At 44.7% G+C, this 27,845-nt stretch overlaps 1 protein-coding gene across 1 annotated transcript in view; it reads left to right on the forward strand.

Moving 5' to 3' along the window:
• mad1l1 (mitotic arrest deficient 1 like 1) overlaps positions 1-27,845 on the forward strand; it is a 50,088-nt gene that overhangs the window by 14,275 nt on the left and 7,968 nt on the right. Inside the window, exons 12-17 of the mRNA XM_056410096.1 lie at positions 198-338; positions 1,425-1,481; positions 3,047-3,138; positions 3,329-3,419; positions 15,013-15,229; positions 20,134-20,327. Coding sequence (XP_056266071.1) covers positions 198-338; positions 1,425-1,481; positions 3,047-3,138; positions 3,329-3,419; positions 15,013-15,229; positions 20,134-20,327 — 792 coding nt within the window. The remainder of the gene's footprint in view (positions 1-197; positions 339-1,424; positions 1,482-3,046; positions 3,139-3,328; positions 3,420-15,012; positions 15,230-20,133; positions 20,328-27,845) is intronic.

Here is a 27,845-nt window from a genome sequence, read left to right on the forward strand (position 1 = left end):
GGCGAATCGGAAAGGACATCAAAGGGCTTTGATATTCTCATTTCGCTCGCTCTGCGACACGGACTGAAGGCAAAAACAGTCTGCTGAGCCATGACTCGCTTCCTCCTTGGCGCCATGGAAATGTGTTCCGTGTACTGCAGTATTCCCTTTTTGTAGTTTTATATTTTAACGTGTGTGTGTGTGTGTGTGTGTTACAGGAGCGTGATGGTATGCGTGCCATACTGGAGTCCTATGACAGCGAGCTGGCGCCCACCGAGTATTCTCCTCAACTCAGCAAGCGGCTCAGAGAGGCAGAGGACGTGCTGCAGAGGACCCAGAACCACAATACAGAGATGGAGGTGTGTGTGTGCAAGCTTGTACACACACACACACACACGCACACACATTTCAATACGCAGCACTCACTTCTGCGCCTCGAAGCTGCGGGAGAGTTTATTTTGGGCTTTGTGGGCAACACTAGAACGAAAATGAGAGAAAAGGCTAAAGTGTCATTGTTTAAAAATGTAATGTAATTCACCCTTTTGGAAAGAATGCGGCTGCCTCTGCTCCGCGCTCAGCCTCTGATTCTGTCAAGACTTTATCTCTGCAGGATGAGGCCAGGAAGACCTTTTTTTTTCTCTCCATTTGTACGGCTCCGCTCTGAGGACGGCCGTGGCTAGAGGCGCTGTGTTTTTAGGTTGTGTGTCCGTCTGTCTGTCCATCTGGTCCGTTCTTGTGAACGTGATATCTCAGAAAGGCCTGGAGGGAGTTTCTTTATAAAAGAAAAGAAGAAGGATGAATTGATGAGAACCTGGTGGTCGGAGGTCAGGGTCCCTGTGACCTTGCGTCCGTCCCACTTTCGTGAACGCGACAATCGCAGGAACGTCTAGAATCAGAATCAGAAACATTTATTTGCTACGTGTGTTAGACACACAAAGGGTTTGACTTGGTGGCTGGAGTGTACATTAGACAAACGACAACAACAACAAACAGTCAACATGTGTGCAAGAATGTAAACATTACATTTACAATGGAATAAAATAAAGTGCACAAACCCACACAGTGCTATAAACAGGGTGCTGTAAGTGTGTGTGTTAAAGGGACGTGAAATTAGATGTTAAATATTAAGTATATAGAGGAGTGCAGGGGAGTGACCGGAAGGAATTGTCCTCGGTCAGTAAGAGGTATTATCCAAATTGGTCACAGACACCCATGTGGAATCAAGGATGAACCGGTGGGTATTTGGTGGTCAAAGTTCACTGTGACCTCTAAAAAATTAAAGAAATGCTTCCACACACATTTCAAATAAAGTGATGAAATGAAGACTTTTCGGACACGCACACGGTCGATGTTACCTGCAACGTGACTTATGACCGCAAGGCCGTAATTCCAGTTTTGTATTGAACTTTTCTTCAACTTTTTGTTTTGTCCGTTGTTGTTTTTAGGCCCACCTGACCAAAGCGCAGGAGGAGACGGGGACTTTAAAAATTCAACTGCAAACGGTAAGCATACATGTTCACTCGCACCCTCCCACTGTACCACACTCTTTACCAGGTGACCCTAATTAGCTTCTACACGTTCCCCACCAGTTACAAACAACAACAACAAAAGAAACAAGGATGCAACAACAAAAAGGTTTGAAGTGACACTAATCGACAGGCGACGAGATCCATACGACCAATACTGGAAACAGCTCACTGAGGTCTGGAGCTCGATAATTACTTTCTTTAAAAAACCCACCGTCTCCCTGGATCTAAATTATCAATTTTATTCTGAAATCAAAGCCAACAAGAAGATGAACAAAAATTAATATAATATACATATATATATATATATTTATTGATTTAATTCTATATACAGGACTGTCTCAGAAAATTAGAATATTGTGATGAAGTTCTTTATTTTCTGTAATGCAATTAAAAAAACAAATGTCATGCATTCTGGATTCATTACAAATCAACTGAAATATTGCAAGCCTTTTATTCTGATTTATTGCTGATTATGGCTTACAGCTTAAGAAAACTCAAATATCCTATCTCTAAATATTAGAATATCATGAAAAAGTATACTAGTAGGGTATTAAACAAATCACTTGAATTGTCTAATTAACTCGAAACACCTGCAAGGGTTTCCTGAGCCTTGACAAACACTCAGCTGTTATAAATCTTTTTTTTACTTGGTCTGAGGAAATATTAAAATTTTATGAGATAGGATTTTAGAGTTTTCTTAAGCTGTAAGCCATAATCAGCAATATTAAAAGAATAAAAGGCTTGCAATATTTCAGTTGATTTGTAATGAATCCAGAATGCATGACATTTTTGTTTTTTTAATTGCATTACAGAAAATAAAGAACTTTATCACAATATTCTAATTTTCTGAGACAGTCCTGTATATATTCATATAATTTTCAGAATTTAGGGTTTGATTACTGAAGAGTTCCAGTAAAGTAGACTTGCTTTAAAACATGTTATATAACCGGGATAAAGGAGAGAGTTGACACGCGGAACCTAAACGCTCCGACACACCATGATTCTGTCTCTTCTTCTCCGATCTCCCGTCTTTGTCTGGCTCCTTGTTGCCGAGGAGACGTCAACACAGCCATGGCAATCAATATTGACGCGTGAAATCCACCTGCCTGGTAAAGCAGTAATTACTTGTACGTCTGGGTAAAGACCGGGAGGGAGGATGTGCTGCGAGACGGACAGATGCTCTCTGAAGAAGAGGAAAATGGATGTGCAGATGGAAATGCGAGGCTAATTGCAGAGAGGAGAGCGAGATTGAGGCAAGAAGCAGAAGGACCCAACAAAAATAAAAGCACTCTGGGAACAAGATGGGGGACATCGTGAAATGGGAAAAATGAGTCGGTGGGCTAATGGTGTCTAAATGATACGTCTGTTTGTCTGGAGCCCCGTCTTGAAAAGATAACGGCACACTGGAGACCTCGGGCTGTATCTGCAGCAAAAAGGAGTCTGCAAGACACACACACACACACACACACACACACGAAGGTGATCTGATGTCAGTGCAGCAGGCCCATCTTCATCTTCATCTTCCTCTTCTGTCCCAGGTGGAGCTCGAGCTGGAGTCTCTCAAGAAGCAGCAGGCCTCTGCTTCTGATGGCAACACTTTAGCGACCACAGAAGAGGTCAATTTCCTCAGGTAGTTGGAACACACACACACACACCTTTTGAAACCAATTCAACACCTGAGACATGAAAGATTAATGCATGTGTGACTAATGACTATATATATATACAAGGGCGGATTAACTATGTGCAGAACTGGAATAATTTACCGAGTCATCAATTTGCGTAGTCGCTAGAATAATAATTGTGTGTGCGTTTTATAGACAGAAAATTGAAGATTTGGAGGCAGAGCGCCAGCATTTGGAGCAGCAGAACAACATTCTGGAGATGAGACTGGAGAGACACAACCTACAGGTAGGCCACTTCCTGGCAGCAGTTTTTATTTTTTATGTGATGGATTTACTCCATCTGGCACAAAGGAACCAATTTGAAATCCCCAAGGGCAGCAGCCGAACCCGTTTGACAGTGCAGATTGACTCACACACACACACACTCGCCATATCTGACAGTTTTTCAAGCACAATTGGACCCGTGTGTGTTTTCAGCGGTCTCCGATCGAAAAGTTGCGGAACCTGTGACTGATTTATTTTTTTCTCCTGCTTTCTTGGTTGAAGGGATTAGACTGGCTGGAATTAAATTAATCCTTCTTGGCAGCCACCTTTACATATCTCACACAAACACACACACACACACACACACACACACACACACGCATGTTTGTGTGCATCTAATCCAGCTGCTCTCCTCTTGCAAAGTTACTTGATGAACTCCTTAAGTTATCTCCGATCCCATCTCCTTTTAAATTGGCTGTGTGTGTTTCTCATCTCAGTCAGGTCCTCGAACTCCCCTGACTCGTACTGTTCTAAACTAAGCCCACCCAGGGCACTTTAATAAAACGTGTGTGGGCAAGCGCGTTGGTTCCATTTAGCCACGGGGTCAATGAAATTCATGTGTTCTCAAGCATGACCACCACTTTTAAGGCAATTGGGTGTGTGTGTGGGGGTGTGTGTGGGTTGCGCGGTCAATGGATCAGGTCAGTTCTCGGGAGTAATTTCATGACTCCTCCGCGGTCTAGTGCACACAAAGAGACCTCTACGTCAGACAGAGTGAAGAGATGAGTGACTGAACGGCGAAGCGTTTGAAAGGGGAAATGGATGCCTGAATGAAAAGGCATGAAAGGTGGAGAATCGAGCGCTTGAATGACTTGACAACGGTGTTTTTTGTGTTTTTTTTTCATCCTATCAACGTGTCAGTTTGTCGTTGAATAACCCGTCGTTTTCCGCCCCGTCTTTATATCGAGATCACACTGACGAGTGTGACTGTCGAAGCCCTCGGATCACCAGCGTAATGAGACCCGCGCTCAGTCATCCATCCTGATATCAGTCATCTGCATTACAAGTGTATATTGCACAATAGACGTTTATAGCATTTGAAAGAGATGCAACCAATGCATCGGATTCAATCGTCAGGGCGACGGCAGTGGAACATTTTCATGCCACAATTATGTAACCTTAAGCACAATGGCAAATGAAATTATGACACTGCTGTCGGATGTATCTGTAATAACTCGAAGTCACTCCTCCTACTACTATATTATAATCACTTCACAGGCAGTAAAAGGTCAGAAGTAAAATGTCAGAAGTCTATAAGACATTGACCCAACTTCTCGCTTGATTTATTACCTCAGAAATAAAAAATAACATTGTGACCATTTACGCTCTCATTTGCTCGTTTAACGTCTTCAATACAGCGTGATGTTCATTTTTAGTAAATTCTGGTTTCACGTAGAAAAAACACAAACCAACGGATGGCGTCGCGGCGCCAGCGGTCCACTTGCTATCGCCGGCCTGTGGTTACAAACCTGAAATGAAACCGTCATGACGGGAATATCTAATTGATTGACGCCTTCTTGAGGCAGCCGGTCTTCTTCACTGCCCGTTGTGGTGAAATGCATCCTCTCTCTCTCTCTCTCTCTCGCTCTCTCTCGCTCTCTCTCGCTCTCTCTCTCTCTCGCTCTCTCTCTCTCGCTCTCTCTCGCTCTCTCTCGCTCTCTCTCGCTCTCTCTCTCGCTCTCTCTCTCTCTTATTTATTTATAATAGCCGGACACGAGCTCCAGCATGCAACATGAATTTATACAAGTAATCAAAACAAAAGCCAAATGGGTATATTATCTTCTGTGTGTGTGTGTGTGTGTGTGTGTGTGTGTGTGTGTGTGTGTGTGTGTGTGTGTGTGTGTGTGTGTGTGTGTGTGTGTGTGTGTGTGTGTGTGTGTGTGTGTGTGTACACACTGTGCAGTGGTCCTGCATTGTTCGCGTTGTCACTGTCCTCAGAGGCTGCGTTAAAGTACCAACAATTCACCACTTGTCTGAACCTTCCGACTTGACGTGTGTATTTTGGGAACATCTTTTTAAAGCAGTCATATTCCTATATTTATTTTATTAGGGAAGTGTAGAATTCATCTCGCCATTCAAGTCGTCCGATCTGTGCCATTTTTCTTTCAACTGTATTTTTCTCTCAATTACACGTGTCTCTAGGCAGCTGTCTTCTTCTTCTTCTTCTTTTGTTGTTGTTGGTCCTCTGATGTATGGTTGCGGCTGTTGGTCACGCAAACTAATGAGTGGGGGGGGGGGGAGATGTCAACATTAAGATTAAAGTACGCATGTAGGGGAAGAAGCAGAGCGGCAACGCTTTCATCTTTTTTTATTTCCAGAACTACCAGATTCTCTTTGTTGTTGTTGTTTTTTTATCCCGAACATTCATTATCGACGACGGACGAGTAAACGCATCAGGTCCCGTTTGAGTTCCACCACCTGGAGGCTTCACGAGAACGCTTTGGGTGCCACTAGTTGTTGTTTTGTGGCCGCGGGGAGAGAAATATACACCTGATAACTTCTTGCTCGCTGGGCTAAAAAAACGGTGACAGCGGAGCTTTGAACTGGATGATTGTCGTATGGATTTTTTTTCTAAAGGGTGCTTTTAAAGACGTTTGCTCCAAACATGTGTGACGTGGCCGTCTTAAAGAAAGCCGCTCGACACGCAGTCTAATTCCGAAGAACAATATCGTCTCTCCTCGGTGTGCGTTTCATCTTGCTTTAGAGGGCTCCTCTGCGCTTTGGACCCGGCTTACTTTCTGGGGAGAAATCCTGTATATCATCATCATCATGGCTTCTACAACAGCTTTACCATTCTATTCCAATTTATTTTGTGTGATTTATTCTCCGGTTTTGTTTCCCCGCTGCAAATGGTGTTTGACTTTTACTTTGTCTTTTAGCTCCAGCTGTCACGTCGCTGTCTAGACGAAGATAATTGATGCCATTGCAAGAGATTGCATCAACTTGCCCTATTATACTCAAAATTATGTTGATGTGTCTATTGTCGGATAGAAAGATAAATAGACCTAATACTAGCTGAACAAGCTATTCCTATTTGTATTTGTCGCCCAGTTACGGTTTTCCTTCAGTCTCTCAGGACGTCTTTTGGCCAAATTACAAGTAAAACGGACACAAGGCGTCACCACAGCAGGAATTTTTAAAACCTATGGCCTCTGGTATAATGAGGTATTTATTTTATTAATCTTTAAGCAGATTGTATCGTGACAAAGTTGTTTTTATTTGGAATTTAAAAAAAAAACCTGTTGGAAGTCCAAGTTTACATTTTAATGTCATATACAGGACTGTCTCAGAAAATTAGAATATTGTGATGAAGTTCTTTATTTTCTGTAATGCAATTCAAAAAACAAAAATGTCATGCATTCTGGATTCATTACAAATCAACTGAAATATTGCAAGCCTTTTATTCTTTTAATATTGCTGATTATGGCTTACAGCTTAAGAAAACTCAAATATCCTATCTCTAAATATTAGAATATCATGAAAAAGTATACTAGTAGGGTATTAAACAAATCACTTGAATTGTCTAATTAACTCGAAACACCTGCAAGGGTTTCCTGAGCCTTGACAAACACTCAGCTGTTATAAATTTTTTTTTTACTTGGTCTGAGGAAATATTAAAATTTTATGAGATAGGATTTTAGAGTTTTCTTAAGCTGTAAGCCCTAATCAGCAATATTAAAAGAATAAAAGGCTTGCAATATTTCAGTTGATTTGTAATGAATCCAGAATGCATGACATTTTGTTTTTAATTGCATTACAGAAAATAAAGAACTTTATCACAATATTCTAATTTTCTGAGACAGTCCTGTATATATTTATATATATATTTTTAAGCTGTTGGAGGTTTACATTTTAATGTCAGTTACCTATTTAAAGGTTTAATCAAAGCTGAAATCATGAAAGCAGTTTAGGAAATGTGTATATATATATATGGGGAAATCTATTCACTGCATACGACCTCGAGGCTGCATTTGAGCCGTTTCCCTCTAGTCGCAGGGCTACAAATATAGTTAATCCTGAATATGTATTTTTATGGCAACGTGGCAAGTGTGTTGCCAAGACGTCTCGTAATGTTTGGCAGGTGGACACACCCGGTAATTGCCAGCAGCTGACACACCACGGAAAACAATAATTCGTACTCCATTAATGCAACAGGTCCTCGTGACAGCACTTAGCATATTCATAACTCATTTCCTTTGGGAATCCTTGTCCCTTACTCTATTTCACTTCACTTCACAAATATGTGGAACACGCTATTGTTCCACATATTTTCAAAGACGGGCGACGTGCCAATGCCCTCAAGCGGCCCGCCGGATCCTTAAATTAATGAGGCTGTTGCATCCTGTGGACAGCGGAGCTCAGATTGATGATGATTGGTGGCTGAAGGGCAAGGAGGAGGCGTCTCCTCCATCAGGTGTTGCTCCAAGTGTCCCACATTGCAGCAGCCTTCCCTTGTTCCAGCCTTATTTTTCAATTTGTCTCAACTTTTGAGAGCCTTCCCACAATGGCGTTTGACGCTTTTCCCCAGTGTTCGAAACTCCGTAACAACTGCCACGCCGTTGACTGAGCTTAGTTCCCACCAGACGGCGTGTCTCTCCATCACCCGTCACGGCGCTGGCATGCGGGGCGTTGTGTGCACCGGCAGTAAGAAACAATCTTGACGTTTTTCCTGTACGAAATTGCAAACAGCCGTCAGACTTTTTTTTTTTGAGCCAAAGAGATGATATCAGCGCCGCTCCGTTCTTACCCAGTAAATCAGGAGAAGTGATTTTGAGACGTCAGGAAAGGAGTACCTCATTCCCCCCACACACACACACACACACACCCCACATCCTCCTGCCGTTCCGCCTGCTCAGCGTAAGATGCAATTTGAGAGTGAAATGGAAGTAATGACGGAGGAGACGGACGGGTACACGGACCGCTGCCGGCGCCGCGGAGGCCCGTGCGGGCGCGACAGATTGCCGGTACGCAGACGTCCGCACAGAACCCGGCGCTCGTGCCCTCTGATGACAAAATGTACGTCACGCTGGCCCCCCACTCGGACGTGCAAAGTTTTGCTTTATGGGGATCATAGATTTCATTCCACGGAACGAAGCGTTGCTTTTGCTTCTATAGCGAGACTTCCAAAGGGGAGAAAAGATAGGAAAATGTGCCTTTTTTACAACAATGTGTGGCCATAATCGTTGGTTTCTTGACCCGACATTAATGTCTCAAGTCTTTAGGAATCAAAACATAGAAAAGCCATCTGCCCAACGGATGGCGCAGCAACAACAAAAAGACGCAAAGGTCACTCCCAAAACTTGCTTCATTCAGGTGAGATGAGATGCTTCAATGTGACCGGAGTTTGATGAAGAAGAGAGGATGACATATTGCACACTCCAGTTCCTCCTCGGGGGCAGAGTCTGTCCAGCAGCTCTGGTGTAATACTACATGGCATGAAGAGCTCTTCAACTCCCCCTTTCAGTCCAGCGTCCACTCTTTGACTCTTTTGTAAAAGGCGGACAGGAAAATCTGTCCCCAGGCCTTTTCCTACTTCTGGGGACTGAGTGATTGATCTGTGGACCCCGAGGACGTAGACAGACATGCGGCTGCTGCCTTTTAAGATCTCTTTGCTGAGCAAAATGGAGATATTCATGCCCTGCCAAGTGCGACTGACCCGGTGACTAGGTTTACGTCACGGGAATCGGAAATTCACCTTCAGGCTTTTTACACAGTGGGGATGTTTAGAGGAGGAGGAGGAGGAGGAGGAGGAGGAGGAGGAGGAGGAGGAGGAGGAGGAGGAGGAGGAGGAGGAGGAGGAGGAGGAGGAGGAGGAGGAGGAGGAGGAGGAGGAGGAGGAGGAGGAGGAGGAGGAGGAGGAGGAGGAGGAGGAGGAGGAGGAGGAGGAGGAGGAGGAGGAGGAGGAGGAGGAGGAGGAGGAGGAGGAGGAGGAGGAGGAGGAGGAGGAGGACTTTCTCCGTGTTCACTGGCTGCTGTTGCACATCCATCGTCACTCTTCGCTTCAATATTTCTTTTTAATTTCTACCGGAGACATCTGTGCTGCAGCTCGCTCGTCATCCTCAAACGTTGCCTCATGCAGGACAACCCAGCGGAGTGTTGCCTCCACCCAGCCCCCCCCCCCTCCACGGGTTCCTCGTCGCCGTGGGGACGGAGGTGCCATACCTGCTTAGCAGCTGCTCCACGTTCACACCCGGCACATAGCGCAAAACCCCCCCACCACAGTGGGATTCCTGCTCGCGGTGATTGTTCTCTTATTGACAATCTCACTGTGGTCAAGCAGCCGTGATCCGATATGAAGTGGACCGTCTATGTCTGGAGACGGATGACGATATTCACGTTCATTTTTATAACAAATCTTTACGTACAATCCTAGGAGGGGTTTTGATTAGATTTACGTCAAATGCAGTTTGTTTACAACTCAATAATTCGAATAGGATTATTTCAAGAGATCCGTGAAGACCATATGTTGCCTCTAGGTTTAATAACGAAAGTAATGTTAGAAAAAGTCATTTTTTACTAATCGATTACAAAAAAGGGTCACATTTCAAACGTGCATGGAACGAAACAAGAGGAAGGCCGTACCCAGAACATGAGGGGGTCCGGGCCTGGTTTTTATCTCGGGGTGATATGGACATCGAGGCGGCAGAGTAGAAAAAAAACTCCCAATCATTATTTATAAAATAGAAAAGAAAGAAATGGACACTTTTTTATTTTATCCCCGTGGGAAGCATCGGGGGGGTCAGTGCCTTGCTCAAGGACGCTTTGACATGCAGCTATGGGGAGAGCGGGGAATCGAACCGGGGACCTCGTGGTTACGGGTCGACCGCTCTCCCCACGAGAAGCATTTACTGCCCTTTTGATTTTTGACGCTTTTGTTGCAAAACAACCTGTTATTAAATGGATTTCGTAGACTTTTTTTGTGGACTGCCGTTTCGATTCGGCTGTCGCCATCTCGGATTATTGGATTACGGCCGTCGGCAAAACACATCATTTACTAAATGAACATTGAGGCCATAAACTCATGTTTACTAAGGTCATAAATCAAAAGAGGTGTCGGCTCATCTTCTCATCGACATCGGAATTATTGCGCGCCGCTGGTCGGTCATGAGCGTTAAGACATTCACTTTTTCATTTCACTTCACCAAATGTGACTATTTTGTGTGGCTCTCTGACATCAAATAGTTGTAATGCAACAACAACAACAACATCTGAACACCAGCGAGCTGAATACTTTGGCCCCGTTCAGTTCATTTGTAAAGGAGAGGGGCCCCCGATGGGTTTTTAATGATGTGCCTCAACAGAAAGAAGTGTGTCTTTCCAATTCCACCTCTCACTCCGTCAGTTCACCGGGTTTACAGTCGAGCCTTTTTCCTTTCTGTTGTTTGTCTGATGCACTGATGGCGTGTGAGCAGAGGAGTAATGTCACCTGTTCCATCGGTGACCCCCGTGGTCGCTGCAGTATTTAGTAATAAGTGGTTCTTTCAGAGCGATTTATTCAGCGGTGGTAAAAACAGACATTGTTCCCTGGACTTTGATCCCCCCTCCCTCTACACGTCCCTCGTACACTCTCCCTCTCTTTCTTGTCATCTCATGCTCTTCTGCCATCTCTCTCTCACTGCCTCTTTATATATATATATAAATGTATGTATATATGTGTGTGTATATATGTATGTATATGTGTATATGTATAAATGTATGTATGTATGTATATGTATATATATATATATAATAGACTGTGCTTCCTGGTATTAGATGCGTTGTTATTGTTCCATGAATAAGAGATATGTCGCCCTGGGCACTGAGAACGTCTCTCCACCTTCCTGCACTGTAAATACTGTGGAAGAGCAGCCTGAATATATGCATGTAAATACACACACACACATAAAATAGGCCGTCTGTAATATGAAGCAGTTTGCTAACATCTAATTTGAAGCTCAGGCAATTTGGCGTTTTTTCTGATGCTGCGGCGAAGAACCAAATTATGATTTATAAATACGCGGTGCAACGCTTTCTCTTTTTTTCCCCTTTTTTTTTTAACGCCGACTCGCATGTAAAAGTGAAAGGTAATGATACTTGCCTGCATTTTATAAATGAGTGTGCCCATTTGTACTTTCAGATTTAACATTTGCTATTTCACCGGATGACACTCAATCACCCGATTTTCCTTTTTCTTTCGCCTCTCGGAAAAGGTAAAATGAACGAAGACGGGAAGAGATGCACTTTCTCTCCATTTTCTCACTTTATCGTGATACACGAGGAGAGTTCAACCAATTAAAAACAGATTACGCTCCTGCTCGGCTCGCTCTGAAAGCGATGCGCTTCAATGCCAGAGAGAGATGCATTTCCTTTTGTTATTGCTGTTGAGCAGTCAATTAAAACGTCGCCCCGCGGCTCGGTCCAGGCAAGCCAGAAAAAAGTGTGAATTCCACGGCCAACTCATTCTTAATTTTCTTCCGCTTGGCTTAATTTCAAGGAAGTACGCTCGTCTGAGTTTGTCTCTCTTTGACAGCGCGTCGCTGTGGGCTGCCGTTTGGAGGACTTGACTTCTGTTTTTTTTGTGCCGCGTGTTTACGGCTCTCATCTACATATCTGTCTCTCACTATCTGTCTCTCTCTCTCTTCTATTTTGTCTCTGGCTGTTTATCACAAACACACCCATACACAGAGATCCTTGAAATCCCCCCTCCCCTTCTCCCCTCCCCCACGTTCACAGATGTAGAACCTCAAATGATTTGCGCAGGAAGCAATTAAGCATTGACTTTATCTGGCTGTGTGTGTGTGTGTTTAGTCCAGTTGAAAATGTTGTGACATTTATTCTATTTTAATTTTAAATTTATTTAACCAATAAATGCCTCATTGAGATTATAATCTCCTTTACAAGTGTCCTGGCCAAGACGGTAGCAGTAGCACGTCACGCAAAGTTTCAGACAATATAACATAAAACAGTGACAGACAATATAATTAAAAAAACGAAAAACAAAATCACAGCATGAAATAAAACCAAAACTAAGACTCAAGTCAACACAACCCAGCTTACACAGGAGCACATACCTCCTTCATAGAAAACATTTACAACTAGATGAATTTCCCTCCAATTCTTTCAATCTATTTTTAAAAACACCTAAAGAGAGAACCGGTTCCCGGAGACCCAGGTCAGTCTGCAGACATAAATACACATGTTCTCATTTTGGAGAAACTCCTGTCTCCCCCTTTCTTTTTCTTTTTTTTAAAGCGTTATTTCGAAACGTGAGAGGCATTTATCTTTTGTTCCCGCGCTGCGTCTCCTGCTGTAGGCGGGGTCGCCCTAACCCTCATTGTTTTTCGGTGTGTCTCCTCGTCGCCTCCTCTCTCTCCCGCACGCCCGTAGTTTATTTTGGCAGCAGTCGCCCGGGGGCCACATGGAATCTAATTTAGCCAGTAATCAAGAGCTGAGATTGTGTGTGTGTGTGTGTGTGCATCTCCTTTTATTGGCATTAAGCTAAGATAGACTCTTCTCATTTACCCAGACCTTATCGAGTCAGAAAAGAAGGAAATAATGTGTTTTTGGGGGGAAACAACAACAACAAAACATTGCCCATTTTTGCTTTTCTTCTTCTTCTGTGTTTTCTCATTGGAGGTCAGGCAATTTTCCACGAGTCTGTTTTGACGGTTACATTTTGAACTTATAATAACGGGGTCAAGTTCTAACGACACATGAGCTGAAACGCTCCCGTTGCCATCAATTAAATTTCACTACAGTGATTCAGGTATTTTTAATTACTTATTTATTATACATGTCTAGATGTGACTTTCCCGTGTGTGTTTCTGGGCTTAAAGCACAACGGCACTTTAAATCCTACTTGCACGGGCAGTAAATCGTGCCGGGCTTTTCCGCCGCCGCGGCTCAGAGTAGCACGCTGGGAAATAAAGCGGGCCGTCGGCGAGATGCTCATAACTCCAGCGTCGGCGCCCGCGGCCTCCGGAGAGAGGACGCTCGCGGCAGGCTGGGCAAAGCGGACCGGTCACGGGTCGAACGGGAAAAAAATTAATATCTTTGTTGGAAATAAGCCTGCTTTAAAAAAAAACATGAGCCACAAAGCGGTTTCATAAATCGATGCTTCGCCGTGTGAAATGTGGAGATGTTTGTGAGTTTACGGTGTTTTTTAAAGTGTTTTTTGTTGTTGTCTTCCAGATAATTTTCCACAAACTTATAAATCCATGCTTAGCCGAGCTTAAAAAGTCAGGGTTTCAGTAACTGAATATTTTCTTTTGCTTATTTCCGGGAACATTTTGATAACATTTGGCGCCGGGCGTCCGCGCTCCTGCTCTTGTTCCTGTATCTTCTGAAAAGTGAACGTGCGAATGAGAAGATAACCTTTTGTGCAGCGTGCAGAATGTTTTTACGCTTCCTGCGTTTATTTCTTTGGTCGCAGTTTTGTCCCATAATCCGGAAAGATCAGATTTATAGTGACCTAAAGTACGAAAAAACAACTTTCATCCCCGAAAGAAAACTAGTTTTTAAGTTTCCCTATCCACAATCTCCCAGTTGGAAACCGAGAGCATGTGCACAAGGGCCATATATACTCCATCCGCCAGCGCAGAAGAAGAAGAAGAAATAAGAGCGTGAATGGCAAACAGAGTGCTTTTATATTTCAAATTGTACGAGTCTTCTTCAGTCCTTGTGTCGGGAAGCACGGTTTGATTTCCCGGAAGCCACTTCACCTCAGATCTCCTCCGGGAGTCTCATTCGGCACGGCTCTCCAACCCGAGCCCGGACGTTTCGGACGTCGACTCCGAACGAGCGGCGTCGGTTCCAGCCGACGTATTTAGTTTATTTGTTCCCGTCGCGTCCGTGCTCCGCTCTCTGCGTTCAGCAACGCGAGGCATTTGACACTTTTCTCCTCTGTTTTGGTTTCATCGCGAATGGATTTTCTTTGGAGTTTTGGACAGTTAGTCGAACAAAACGAGACATTTCTGGGACTTTGAGGAACAGCGAGCGTCATTTCTCGGACTATTTCCTCACATTTTTTGCACAAAATCAATTAAATAATTGTGCATTTAAATAACAAAGTCACGGCCCGATCCGTCCGCGGTGAAGCTCGAACCCCGAAATGGGGAAAGAAGCCGTTTAAAAAACACTTTTGTCGACGCACGGGATTTAGACCCGGTCTGAGTTTCCTGCCATGGAGGGAACGTTGACATCCTGGCACTTAAAGAGAAAATAGTTGAAACAGCCGACTGCTGCCGCAGGATGTGCTCTGCTGCACGACGCAAATTGTCAGTATTCCCCTCAAAGAGCAGGGGAGGAATGTGAAGCTCTTTTCAAAGTCAGAACTAACGACTTCCATCCACTTAATACTTCATTTGACTTTACGAGGATTCGCTTGTGTACCCTGCTCTTTAAATAGTTGTTGTACTTGTTTTTTATATAATCCCAATCCATAGTGTGTCACGTCTACTCTCATAGATCATAAATCTTCAGACGTCCGCAGTTTTGAGAATAAAGTATTCCACTCTTCAGAGACATCTGGAGGGAAAGCTTAGCACCTAACTGTGGTCCGTCTCTCCGTCTCTCAGGGAGACTACGACCCCGTCACCACCCGAGTCCTCCACTTCAAAATGAACCCCACCGCGGTCGCCAAGCAACAGCGGCAGCAGGACGTCGACGCTCTCCGGGAGGAGGTGGCGCTTCTCCGGGAGCTGGTGCGCTCGCTGCAGGGCGGAGGCGCCGCGGCCCACACGCAGGACGCCGCCGCCGCCGGCCTCGTCCTGCCGCCGTCCAAGGAGGTTCTGGGTGAGGCCAACGGCACGGACGCACATATACACACTCAAATCTGACTCGGTCACTTCCTATGACCGTCACCAGAGTGTCCGCTCCAGGCCCCGGTGAGCCAGACTGAACTTATCTCTGCGAGGATTCAACCCGCCGTGAGCAGCGCGTCGAGGCGGAGAGATTTGAACGCGTCGCCGAGCCAGATTTAAGAGTTTCTCCACCGCTGGTTGGGTATTTAAAATGCATTCGCACAGCGCGGCGCATCGATTCACTCCTGTGGTTTTTAACGGCTTCTTTTCGCTCCCTCCGCCGCCGCCTTGAAATTACACACACGTCCTATTTTTAAGATTCACGGAAAAAGAAATAGAGGAATTTGAAGTTCCATCTTCTGTCGGTTATGATTCCATCACTTCTCCTGATGTTTGAGGCTTTTTTTTTTTGCCGAGGTATCGCTTCAGTATCCAGATAGTTTTGGCAAGTATCGAAGTGATAACTGGCATCGTGACAACGCGACGCAGCTAAAATTAGGGCGCGACCTTTCCCCTCGGCTCCGCGTCGGCTTAAGGAACGATCTGGCTCGTCTTCCTTCTGCTGCAGCGGGACAAACACACTCTGGTCTGTTTGCACTTCTTCAGTCGCTCGCAGTCGTCGCGGGCTGCAGCCGTGGCGTCCTTCCAAACTAGCGCGGGAAGGGGAGGAGCCAGCTGAAAAAGGCCTAAAATCAGAGCAGGGTCACAGTAAACATTTAATAAACTAGAACGGGCACTCGGTAGAGCGCATACCTTCGCATATCACAAGATTGGGCATCAAATTATAAACATGTTGGCATCAGTTGCATGCCAATTGGATATAAATTGACCGCGCTATGGTAAAAAGAAGATTTTGACCTTTTCTTGACCTTGACCTTTGACCCGATCGATCCCAAAATCGAATCAAATTGTTCCCGGATAATAACCAATCATCCCACCAAATTTCATGCGATTCGGTTTAATACTTTTTGACTTATGCGAATAACACGCACGCACACAAATACACGGCGATCAAAACATAACCTTCCGCATTTTCAATGCTACGGTAATCACGGCCGACACCGACTGCATTAATGTGGGCCGCAGCGAGTGTGAAGTACGGTAATTGGGTACTTCAAAGTTATTCGATGCTCAATAGAAACCGCTGCATTCATACGTGTCACATTTGAACAGTTCGTTAATATTCGAACGCTTATTTGATCTAGCAAGGTGGTTGAGGTCAATACGGGTCAGAGGACATCGTAACATGAAGTTAGTGGGGAAAAAACTAACTTTTTTTTGGTTCGTCTTATGTAAATATCTATGTGTGTGTATTTATGTGTGTGTGTGTGGTGTATGTGTGTGTATTTATGTATGTGTATGTATATATGGGTGTGTGTATGTGTATATATATATAGGTATATGTATATGGTTCTCTGAAATAAGTTTTTTCGTGAAATCATAGGTTAGGGCACTTATAAGCTTGATAGCTTCAGCCTCGACCCTTTCGGTTAGCCACTTTCTTCTTTTGTTGAAATTTAGATTTTTGTATATTATTGCTGATCGAAATAAATTAAACTAAACTAAAAAAAAACTCCGACGCCCTCTACTGGCGGAGACCGCCACCACAAGGGAGCCGCTCCGCTGCTCTTCAAGGCCCCTCGAATGGACACGCCCTGGTCCTCTGAGGTGTGCGTGTGGACGGGGGAGGCGTCGTTATGACGGGGTTAAATATTTAATTGGAGTTCAGGGCGGCGCGGCGGCGGCGGATGTCTGTTGGCTAATTCTTCTTCTCTGCTCTGGCGCAGATATCCACTCGTCTTCTGTCGCCTCGCCCCGACTCCAACTCCTCTCCTCTCGCTTTACAACTTCCCACCCTGTGTTTTTTTCACTTTTTCATTTGCACTCTCATCTTTTCTGTCAATTGTGCGGCGTCCTCCGGGCCCCATTGTTCTCCCAAAATGATAATGGAGTTTCTCACCGCGGTGCTCCATTTAACTTCCAGCTCATAATCCAGACTTAATGTGAGATATCTGTTCTTATCGCCGCACCGGGGTCAAAGCAAAGGGACGTCTGAAAGGGAATCAAAGATAACGACATGACATTTATTCACTTTGCGATTTGCACAGACTTCTTATAATATAAAGTATTATTTCATATATTCCATGTGACGAGACATTAGTTATAAACCCTGTAGAATCTCACCATGAAAGTCACTTGTGCAATTAAGAAATTAGAGATATCAAACAGACTTTTTAAAAGCTATTATCACTTCTAAATAACAGAGATCCCTTAAAACGTGCTGCAATGAATTGTGGAGGTTTAAGTCAGTTGGATAATTTTTTATATCACTCGAAATTAGTAATTGATGTCTTATTTTCCCTATATTCTCAAACGGTAGCTCTTAAAAGTTTTTTAAATGGCTCTGTTGTGAGCAAAATAAATGCACTAATGAAATGTGCATTTACATTTTAAAGAAGTCGAGAGGAGATTTTTAAATGTGACCCAAAAAAATTTAAATAGACTGCGATGTTTGTGTGTAACTGCTGCCAGTGACCTCAGAGTATGCTCTACTATTGAGATTTTAAACAATTAAAGCAACAGGATTTATTCTTTAATTTGTCTAATATTTGCACTAGAATACCCTTTAAAGTGTTATTATTCAACCAGTGAATGAAGCGGTTGTTGTGAGGTAGTATTCTTACCTTTACGTTGTGAGCGGTGGTTTTTTCTCGCGCTGCATCCTGAGGGTTCCTCTGCAGTGGAAAGTGAAAAATATGATTGAACATGTTGCTTTTGAGCTGGAGGGCTTTTACATAGATGTTGCTGCAGTAACACGTTTTATTTAGAGGTCTGTTCTGTTGCCGGGAACTTAAGTGGTTCCCAACATTTCGCCTTGAGGGACGACTTTTCCATCAGTGGCTAAACTGACGGCCGCTGACCAAGTCGTATGTTTAATGGATATGTCATTTTTAATGAACGACTGCACAATCAGCCCACACGGGGAACATAAACTCCGATGAGTTTAAATATTATCTTGCCTGTTTTATGGTTGTTGTTTTTTTAGGCTGTTTAGCCTTTAGAGAGAGAAAGGATCTGTGAATGTAGCTTCACTTAAATAATAATCCACATTTTTAAAAGAACAAGTTCATGTCGTTTCCTTCACAGAACTGAATGAAATAGTGAAAAGTGGTCTCCCCCTATGACCAGTGCATTGTCCAGGCCATAGCTCCCACTTCCTTTACCACTATAACCCCCCCCCCCCCCCCCCCCCGTCTCTGCTTCATTTAAAAATTCCATGACTTTTCCAGGTTTTCCATGACCGTACGGACCCTGTTTTGAATAAAGGGTTGAAAATTAATGTTTTTTTGTTTTTTTATCCGATTAATCGATAGAATAATCAACCGATTAATCGATTATCAAAATAATCGTTAGTTGCAGCCCTAATATATATATATATATATAAATAAAAAAACATGTCAAAAAATTCTGCGAGAGGCTCAGATATAATTTGTGTATATATGAGATTATAGCTGAGCGTCAGAATTTTTTGACATGTTTTAGGAGACCCCCCACAGCCCTGAAGCCGCAGAGACCAATTTAGGGCAAAAGTCAGAAATCCCTATTTTTCTCAACTTCACAGCTGGTGAGAGAATCCTCACACCCGGAAGCTTTGAACTAGAACGCGTGTTTGTGTGTGTTTAATAATGTGTTTAGTAATGTGTTCATTTCACAGCGTTTGTGTCCGCATTTTTCTGCATGTTTACAATTTTAAACAGCGTGTACTTCCTGCCGTCACTCGAGATTTTACAGCCGTATTCGGGGCCGTTTGATCGCTTTCCAACGGGACAGCTCTGTCACGACGCCGAAGTCCTGAAGCGTTATTGAACGGCGCTGACTGACTCTCGAGAGGAGCCCGGGAGACAGCCGGGCTCACAGACGGACTCTTGAGTTTATACTTTGTCGCCGTTCACGTGTTTGATGATGACGCACTAAAATATAAGAGGTGAGATGCAGGAAGAGAATACATGAAGACGCCCGGCCTCCTGCAGGAGCTTTGAGACGTATATATTTGTCATGGCACAAGATAATTGTTGACTTTTTGTTGTGTGCTGCTCTAAATAAATTCCCATTTTAAAAGCTTTAGTGTTTAATAAGTGAGCCTTTTATCAGCCTGTTTTTCACCCTTTCCCCCGCCCCCGGTGCACCCCCCCCCCTGTTCTTACATGCTCTTGCATTAGTACTTAATCTTTTCTATCACTTTGGCAGAAAAGAAAAAAAAGCCAACATACAGCAGCGTTTTGTAACCAGCGGAAAACATGATTGAAGAAATTGCTCGCCGACTTTTTTTTCTCTTTCCGAGCACTTTGTTTACCTCCGATTTCTGGAACGACAGAAAATAGCACTCAAATGATGTTCACCGTTGATGAACCCTGCCGGTGGCTTTAGAAACTGTAATGTGTGGATATCCTCATCACTAAAGTTACTTCCGTCTGAAATCAAGTCTTCCAATTAAAGTCGTTATATTTTTTTCCCGGGGTGCAAATTACAGTCGAGCCTCGCCGCCGCCGTCCTGCTCCTCCTCTCCGCGGATCTTCTCTGCTCCTGGGTTTTTCGGAGGCGCAGCTGACTGCTTTAGTGTGACAGTGTCGAGTTGAGCCCGGAGTGAGCAGATGGAGCGCCTCGAGGAGTGTGTGTGTGAGTGTGTGTGTGTGTTTGTGTGTGTTCGATGGAGAGCATTAGCTCCGGGGGTCGAGTGTGCGCCTCCGTGGAGAAGAAGTCTCGCACGTGTTGCAAATCTGAGGGGGGTGGGAGAGGGGGGGGATGGGTGATAATCATGTACATGGGCAGTGATGTTATGAACAATACAGTGAGTGTCTGACTGTATTCTCCCATATGTGTGTGTGTGTGTTTCAGATTTGCGTAAGCAGATGGGGAGCTCCGAGCTCAGGAACCAGCGGCTGAAGGAGGTGTTTCAGAGGAAAATCCAGGAGTTCCGCACCGTGTGCTACGTCCTGACCGGCTACCAGATCGACATCACCACCGAGAACCAGTACCGGCTCAACTCGGTCTACAGCGAGCACATGGAAGACTCCTTGCTCTTCAAAAAGGTACGTGGACACACACACACACATCACTTTGTTTATATGACGACATATCACATGTAAGAACACGGCCAACACGTCATGATGAACGTACACGACACGCATGGCTGTGGCGCCGCAGTACGTTCTGATATTCGGAGTAATATTAATAAGTGGTATTGGGCGTCGCTCTAGTCTGTGAGTATCGGGAGTCTCCGCCTCGTGGACGCACCGGCAAGGTGCAGGCGGGTGTGTAGGGAAGCCATCCAATAATGTCACCTGCGCCCAATGGAAGGCTCGAACAGAGGTTTTTATCTATTTTTTTTTTAACCGTCATTTTATTTATTTCTTATTGATTTATTGCTGTCTGGCAGTAGAGAAGAGTTTTAACACGCATAGAGGGTTTTCGTCGGGGACGAAAGGGGGGCGCTCGAATGCGTCACATTTTGGGCCGGAAGCCGGGATACGTGGGCTTCAGTTTCCAGTTGTAATATATGATCCGGTTTCATATAACGGCATCAAAGCATCTCCGGCGGCGCCGCGCGTCTGTCTAACCTCCAGGCTCGCCGATATCTGATGCTTCCCGAAAAGCACGCGGTCGTAAACGGACACTCGCGAAAGTTGAAAGGGAAACGCTGCCGACGTTCCTCCGGGCCGAGTGAAGATATCCGTCTCGGTGGGATGTTTTGAGGAATGCTGCGGGAAGCGCACATCTGACCTTGCAAGGTGTTTTGTTTTATTCGCCTGTTTTTAATTTTTTTATTTCGTTCTTCTTCCCCTCGCAAACACATTTATGCATCATTTACACCACGTTGTAGCCGACTCAGCCGTGCAGGCAGAGGATGAGAAAGCCGACGGGGACTTCTGTGTGTGTGTGTGTGTGAGATGACTGGGCAGTGCCACAGGGTCGGGCTGCACTAATCGATCAGCGCTCCCCGAACACTCATTGAGAGCCCCGAAATAAAACCTTCACGTGGGTCTGTGCCTCAGCTGTTGAACAAATCTTTTTAAAAATTTTTTTTAAGTAGCTCTCCAGTGAAAACACCTTCCCGTGCTCCCTTCCCACTCGCCTCCTTTGTCTCCTCCTCTCCCTCCTGTCCTCTCCCCATCACCCTGTTTTCATCCCCCTCTCGTCGTTTACCTCTCCGCTGCCCTGCGATTGGAGTGCGGAGCGTTGCCGGTACGATGGGAGGCCTCTAGCATCCACACCGCCGTGGTCGAAGGCGGCGGCCGTTATCTCGGCAGGGTAAAGTGCCGGGGCGATTTGCGACTGCTGGTTGCTGCCTTGCTCGAGGACTCGCTTGAATAACAGAAGGAGGGGGATTTGAACTCTGCGTGCGGGCGTACGCACTTATTATTTTATTTTTTTGCTTCTCTTCTCGCCGGCGTGTCCAATCTGCTCCGTCGAACCCACCTGCGACCCTGCCAGAAGAGATAACTCACTGTCAATATTCATTAACCTCAGACGGCGTCCATAGAACACACACACACGCACGCACGCACGCGCGCGCGCGCACGTATGCACGCAGTCGTAATACCCTCCTGTCACACTCAAATGCACACACTCTCTCTCAATCCCCACTCTCCGTCATACCCCGCCCCACCCCTCTCTGTATGCACATGCATACAGATGTGCAGGGAGACACACACACACACACACACACAGACACACACACGATAACGATGCGAACCCTTCCGGTGTTGGTATTCAAGGTGTTCTCTACTGTGTACGACACACTGGCATGGGAGCAGAGAGTCCTGTCCTCCTAATGGAATACTACACCCACACTTACAGGAAACCACACACACACACACACACACACACATAACATGCTCTTTACAAGTTTGTGTGAGTGTAATCTGAGTTCTGAGAGTATAGATGGACTAAGTGTGGCAGGAGGAACGAGTGAGTGGAGAGCAAATGGAGGATTTTATACAAGGAAGCAAGTCTTTTTCAAATAGGATTCTAATGTTATTCACAGGGTTGCCAGATAATCCTGCTAATTTGCTCCTCTAGCAGAGGCACCCAAATCCCCCCTCCTATGGCGTAAGCTGTTTAACCTGCAACTGTCACGTTCCCCCTCTCCGGATCCTCTCGCGCGTTCGCTCATTGTGTCGCTCCCTCGATTCAAACGATTCCTTCGCCCTTTCTTCGCGTTCGCCGCTCGGCCCCGAGACGCCGCTCCCTCGCTCGGTAATTGAAATGTTTCAAGTCTAAATGAGACGCTTTTCTGTCTCCGTCGCTCAGTCGGCCCTGCGTGAGTTTAACCGGGGGGGAACGGCGGAGACACAAAGGCGACGGTGGCGGTAATTATGACTGCGAGGAATGTATTGTTCACTTTGTCGTTCAGAGGTTGAAAGTGTGAGATCAAATGTCGCGGCGGCCGAAGTCGTTTTTTAACGTCGCGAACAAGAACCAGTGAACGTGACTCAGTCGGAGGTCGTGTGGATAAATGCTGTTTGTCAATTAATAATGGATGAACGTTATGTTAAAACATCTGTGATGACGGAATTATTTAGACAAGGGGGAGGGTGTGTGTGTGTTGGGCGAACGGGAGCGCGCGTGTGTGTACTTTATAATTTTAGCTCCACCCTGGGTGAGAGGGCTGATTAGCATCCGTGATTAGGTATTTATGAGGCTCTGCTAATCAGCGAGACGAACGTCTTCGCCGTGGGAGCGAGCGACTGCATTTACGTTTCCCAGCAGAAGTTTCCCGCGGAGGGGAAGCGGCTCTGCGGCGTTCACGTGTCTCCGCGTCGACGTTCCGATGAACACGAGGTACAAAAGTCAAGTCTGAGAAAAACAGGATGAAGACTTTGTTTGATTAGTTTGCTTTAACCCTTGTGTTGCCTTAGGGTCATTTTGACCCGAATCAATATTACACCCTCCCCCCGCCTTTGGGTCATTTTGACCATTTTCAATGTTTCACCCTCCTGTACTCCTGTTACTTACTAACATTACTATTTTTTACCCTTTGGGTTCAATTTATTAAAACCTCAAAAAACCAGAAAATTATTAGAAATTAATATTGTTTTTTAAGTTTAAGTGTGAGGCACTTGTTGTTTTGTTGTGAACACTGAAAGACACATTGAAATTATTCATTGGGGTCAAAGGCGGGAGGTAAGGTGGGGTTAGGTGAGAAGTTTTCTAGAAAACAAAAAAAATAAAGTCCTCGAGCTATTAGAATAAATTACACACTTTTCACCCGAATAACGCTGACGAGGCGCATTCTTTTACTGTAGAGGGATAAACAACTCTTTTTTAAAACTCACCAACAGGGTACATTGCTGACAAGTCATACAGGTTGTGTGTCTACGTAATCTCCAGCTGCAGACCCTCTCCCGGCCATACACACCTCGACTATTGATTAGCTCATTAACAATCAAACAAACACACACACACACACTCCACAGCGGGGACCGAAAACTTCTCCAAACTGTTCCCCATCGACCGGTTGACTCTTCCGTCTCTCTTTTTTAGTTGTTGTTGTTCCTTTCCCTTCGTCCCCTCTGCTCCTCCTCCTTCACTTCCCTGACACTCTCTCCTCACCGGCGTTCCCTCCCTAATGAAAGGAGGAGAGAGAGTCTCGGGGCCAGCTCATTAACGCACTCTCCCAATTAACTGTCAACCTCCAGAGGGACGGAGGGGAGGAAAGAGGATCCGCGGAGGAGGAGGATGTTTATTAAAGAAAAAGAACCAAACATAATTTGCGACTGTGCGAGAGAGCGGGACAGTTAATAAAGTCGAGTTAATAAAGTACAGTTTATGAACGCTGTCTAGTCGTAATGACCCGTCTCTGTTTTCATCCGCCGCTGGGGGGGGGATGATTAACGCCATGTTGGCCCGGGAGTGAGCGCGGGACGGCCGAGTCGTTTGTCCGTTTCAGTTCTTTCAAATAACATTTAAAAAAGCACGGCTCCAAACGGTCAGGGTCACCGCGAGCGACGGGGGCCGCATTTTCAGAGCGATCGGATTGGATGTCACTCGAGCGTTATCACGATCAGAGCCTCCTGAGGTGTGTTTGTCCCCCACCGCCATGTTTTTATTTAGTATTGAATAGAGAGTAAAGGGAAATGAGTGAGCTCAATTTAAACCGGATGCCACGTACTGCACCACATCAACACGATTGACTGAAGCCAGTAGGTTGTATGAAGAAAAAAAAATCGTTATGCCGTTTTTTTAAAGGACAGTTGGCGATCCATCAATTTATTAAAGTCTTTGTAATCATCGTTTTGGACATAATGGAGTAGAGACCGGTGCGCTTCTAGAAGAACGCTCCGTTGACATACTGAGCCGGTGTTTGTGAGTTTGTGGATGAATGTTTGTGACGATCTTCTTTTTTTGTTGTTATTGAAATAACAGTGATCATGACTTATTAGTTCTCCAATGAAGAAAAGGAAGGAGGCTCGCCGGGACCTCACCACTGAAAAAAAAAAACTGCGCTGGTATATGTATGCTGATGGGATGGCTATAAAAGCAAGCAAAAGCATAAAAAAACAAAACACAAAAACTGAGATGGGAATACGAAATACATGAATACATGCTTTTTTTTTTTCCCCTTGAAAACGAGAAAAGAGAGAGTTAGTTTGTTAGTTAGTTCCAGAAACTTGACTCTCCAGACAGTTTCCTGTCCTGCTTATACCTGCTTATACTTGTGTGTGTGTGTGAGACAGTCAGTCACTGGCTCCTCTGGTCGATCGGAACATATGCCTGCTGTCTCCATGGTAACGTGATACCACACTGAAGTCCACCGGAGCTCGTTCCCGAGCGGAGCGGCGGACTCGCACATCGACGTCGTCTTCGTAACTCCACGCTCACCCGTCAGCCACATCATTAAAGCTTTTCACATCTCACGTTTTACAAGGCGGGAAAACACAATCGTGCAGATGTTTCTCACCGAATATATTTAAAACAAAGACGCTGCACGCTGTTCCCATCTCTCAAAGTCAGATATATTTATCCATGCGAAAGGTTTTAGTGCACAGAGCTCCTCAAGGTTATTTATTTATTATCTCTTTTATCACCAACGTCTCACACAAGGTCAAAAACAATCCACTACGAGTATTTAACCCTCCTGTTGCCTTCACATTTACTCACATATTTTACCCTCGGGGTCAATTTGACCCCCGCAATTAAAACCTCCAGAAAATTATTAAAATTAATATTGTTTCCCAAGTTTAAGTGTGAGGTACTTTATGTTTGTTTGTTGACTACCTAAATAGCCCTTTAAATATATAAAAAAGTTGATATTTCTTATTTGTTTGACACAGTGAAAAACAGCCTGGGGTCAAATTGACCCCAAAGAACACCGACGTTAAACATTGAATGGGGTCAAATTGACCCGAAAGGTAACAGGAGGGATAAACCCAACATGCAACCAAAAGAAAAGATAGCTTTCACAACATGTTGGTTACGTGATGTTGTGGTGAGCCTGAGATACAAGACCCAGGGTTCACGGCCCACGGCCCACATTCACCTACTCAACGAAGAAATGGCCAACAAGCCTCGACAGTACTTCACCGTGTGTGTGTGTGTGCGTGTGTGAGCCAATGAGATGCGTTCATTGCCTTAACGACTCAAAGCAGCAGCAGCTGTGTTCTTGTTGACGGACACAGGACGGCGGCAACACTCACGGTTGGTTCAGGAACGCCCAGCTGTTGCAGCGCGTCTCAACCTTTTCCAAACGAATGTTTCCGTTTCTCTGCTCGGGGTCCACTCTGCTCGCAGCACATCGTGTGTTTTCCTTTGACTTCTGGCTGTAAATCCCCTCCACATTAAAAAAAACACGTCGCCTGGAATGTTAACGGGGAGAACTCTAGCGCAGCCTTTTGTTTTAATTCTTCACAAAGGTCGATCACTCGTCTCGTAACCAGCGGACTAATAACCTGTCAATCAAAGGTGGCGTTCAGGGCCCTAATGTGGAGTTTGAAAGGAGAACGTATGATGAAATTGCGGCTTAAAGGCTAACGGGGGAGGCGCCCACAATCATGATAAACCAGGAGGAGAACAAAGCACTGCGAATGTTTTTCATATATCCTCTGCATGCCAAAACGGGTTCATTTAACCTCCTGTTGCCTTCACATTTACTCACATATTTTACCCTCGGGGTCAATTTGACCCCAGCAATTAAAACCTCCAGAAAATTATTAGAATTAATATTGTTCCCCAAGTTTAAGTGTGAGGTACTTTATGTTTGTTTGTTGACTACCTAAATAGCCCTTTAAATATATTTAAAAAGTTGATATTTACCTTCGCATTGAAAATGCGGAAGGTAATGTTTTGATCGCCGTGTATTTATTTATTTATTTGTATGCGTGTTATTCGCATAACTAAAAAAGTATTAAACCGAATCGCATGAAATTTGGTGGGATGATTGGTTATTATACGGGGACCATTTGATTAGATTTTGGGATCGATCGGGTCAAAGGTCAAGGTCATGGAAAGGTCAAAATCTTCTTTTTACCATAGCGCGGTCAATTTTTATCCAATTGGCATGCAACTAATGCCGAAATGTTCATAATTCAATGCCCAATCTTGTGATATGCGAAGGTATGCGCTCTACCGAGTGCCCGTTCTAGTTCTTATATGTTTGACACAGTGAAAAACAGCCTGGGGTCAAATTGACCCCAAAGAACACCGAAGTTAAACATTGAATGTGGTCAAATTGACCCTAAAGGTAACAGGAGGGTTAATATAAATGTTTCACTGCAAAAGAGGTGGAATTTACGGATATTGTGACGCCGTGTCGGAGCAAGCGGAACGCCGCCTCGTGTGTGAAGACGTAAATGTGATCTTTAACTTTCAGACGCGCGGCGGTATGCGGCAGGTGGACTCGGCCGTCGTGTCCTCACGACCAGCTTTCAGGAAGACGTAAATAAATCATTAAGTTTGATGTTAAATTAATTACCGATACAGCTTTAGATGACACACCTGATATTCAAGAGTCCACATTTAATGATCCCATTAGGTAGCACCGTTGCGTCGCTGGTGTTAACTGTCATTAGATTATTTAGTTTAACTCGGCTTGTGTTTACTTTTCGATGTAATTAACTTAATCGGCCGCGGGGCAGACGGCGTCTCCGCGGGTTTGTTTTGGGAGGTTAGCGGCTCTAATGGAAGTGTGTAAGACTGCACCTCAGCTTCCCGCTCTCCACGTTGTTATTAGAGGACAGATGACAAAGCAAATGGATAATATTTAATTGGCAAATTGTTGCAAATCACTGTTGATTTTCTTTATTTATTTCGAGGCCCACGTTTCCCATTTCGGACATATCGCTTCGGCTATCGGGCACGGAAACATTTCCTCTGTCTTCCCAAAAGGACGAAGTCGGACGTCGAGCCCTGGCGCTGTTAATGAAAGAAGACCGAAATAAAGCCCGGCTAATGAAAACTGATATCTTGATTTAAAAAAACTGCAGGACTATAAATGCGTACGAACAATGTCTTCATTTATTCAGCCGACATCACGATGAACTAGTTTTACATTTGCATGGATTTTGAGGATCCGCGAGTGCTCGGGAAAAAGTTGGGGCAAACATTTCTTT

Source organism: Pseudoliparis swirei, chromosome 24, assembly GCF_029220125.1.
Source record: "Pseudoliparis swirei isolate HS2019 ecotype Mariana Trench chromosome 24, NWPU_hadal_v1, whole genome shotgun sequence".
NCBI lineage: Eukaryota > Metazoa > Chordata > Actinopteri > Perciformes > Liparidae > Pseudoliparis > Pseudoliparis swirei.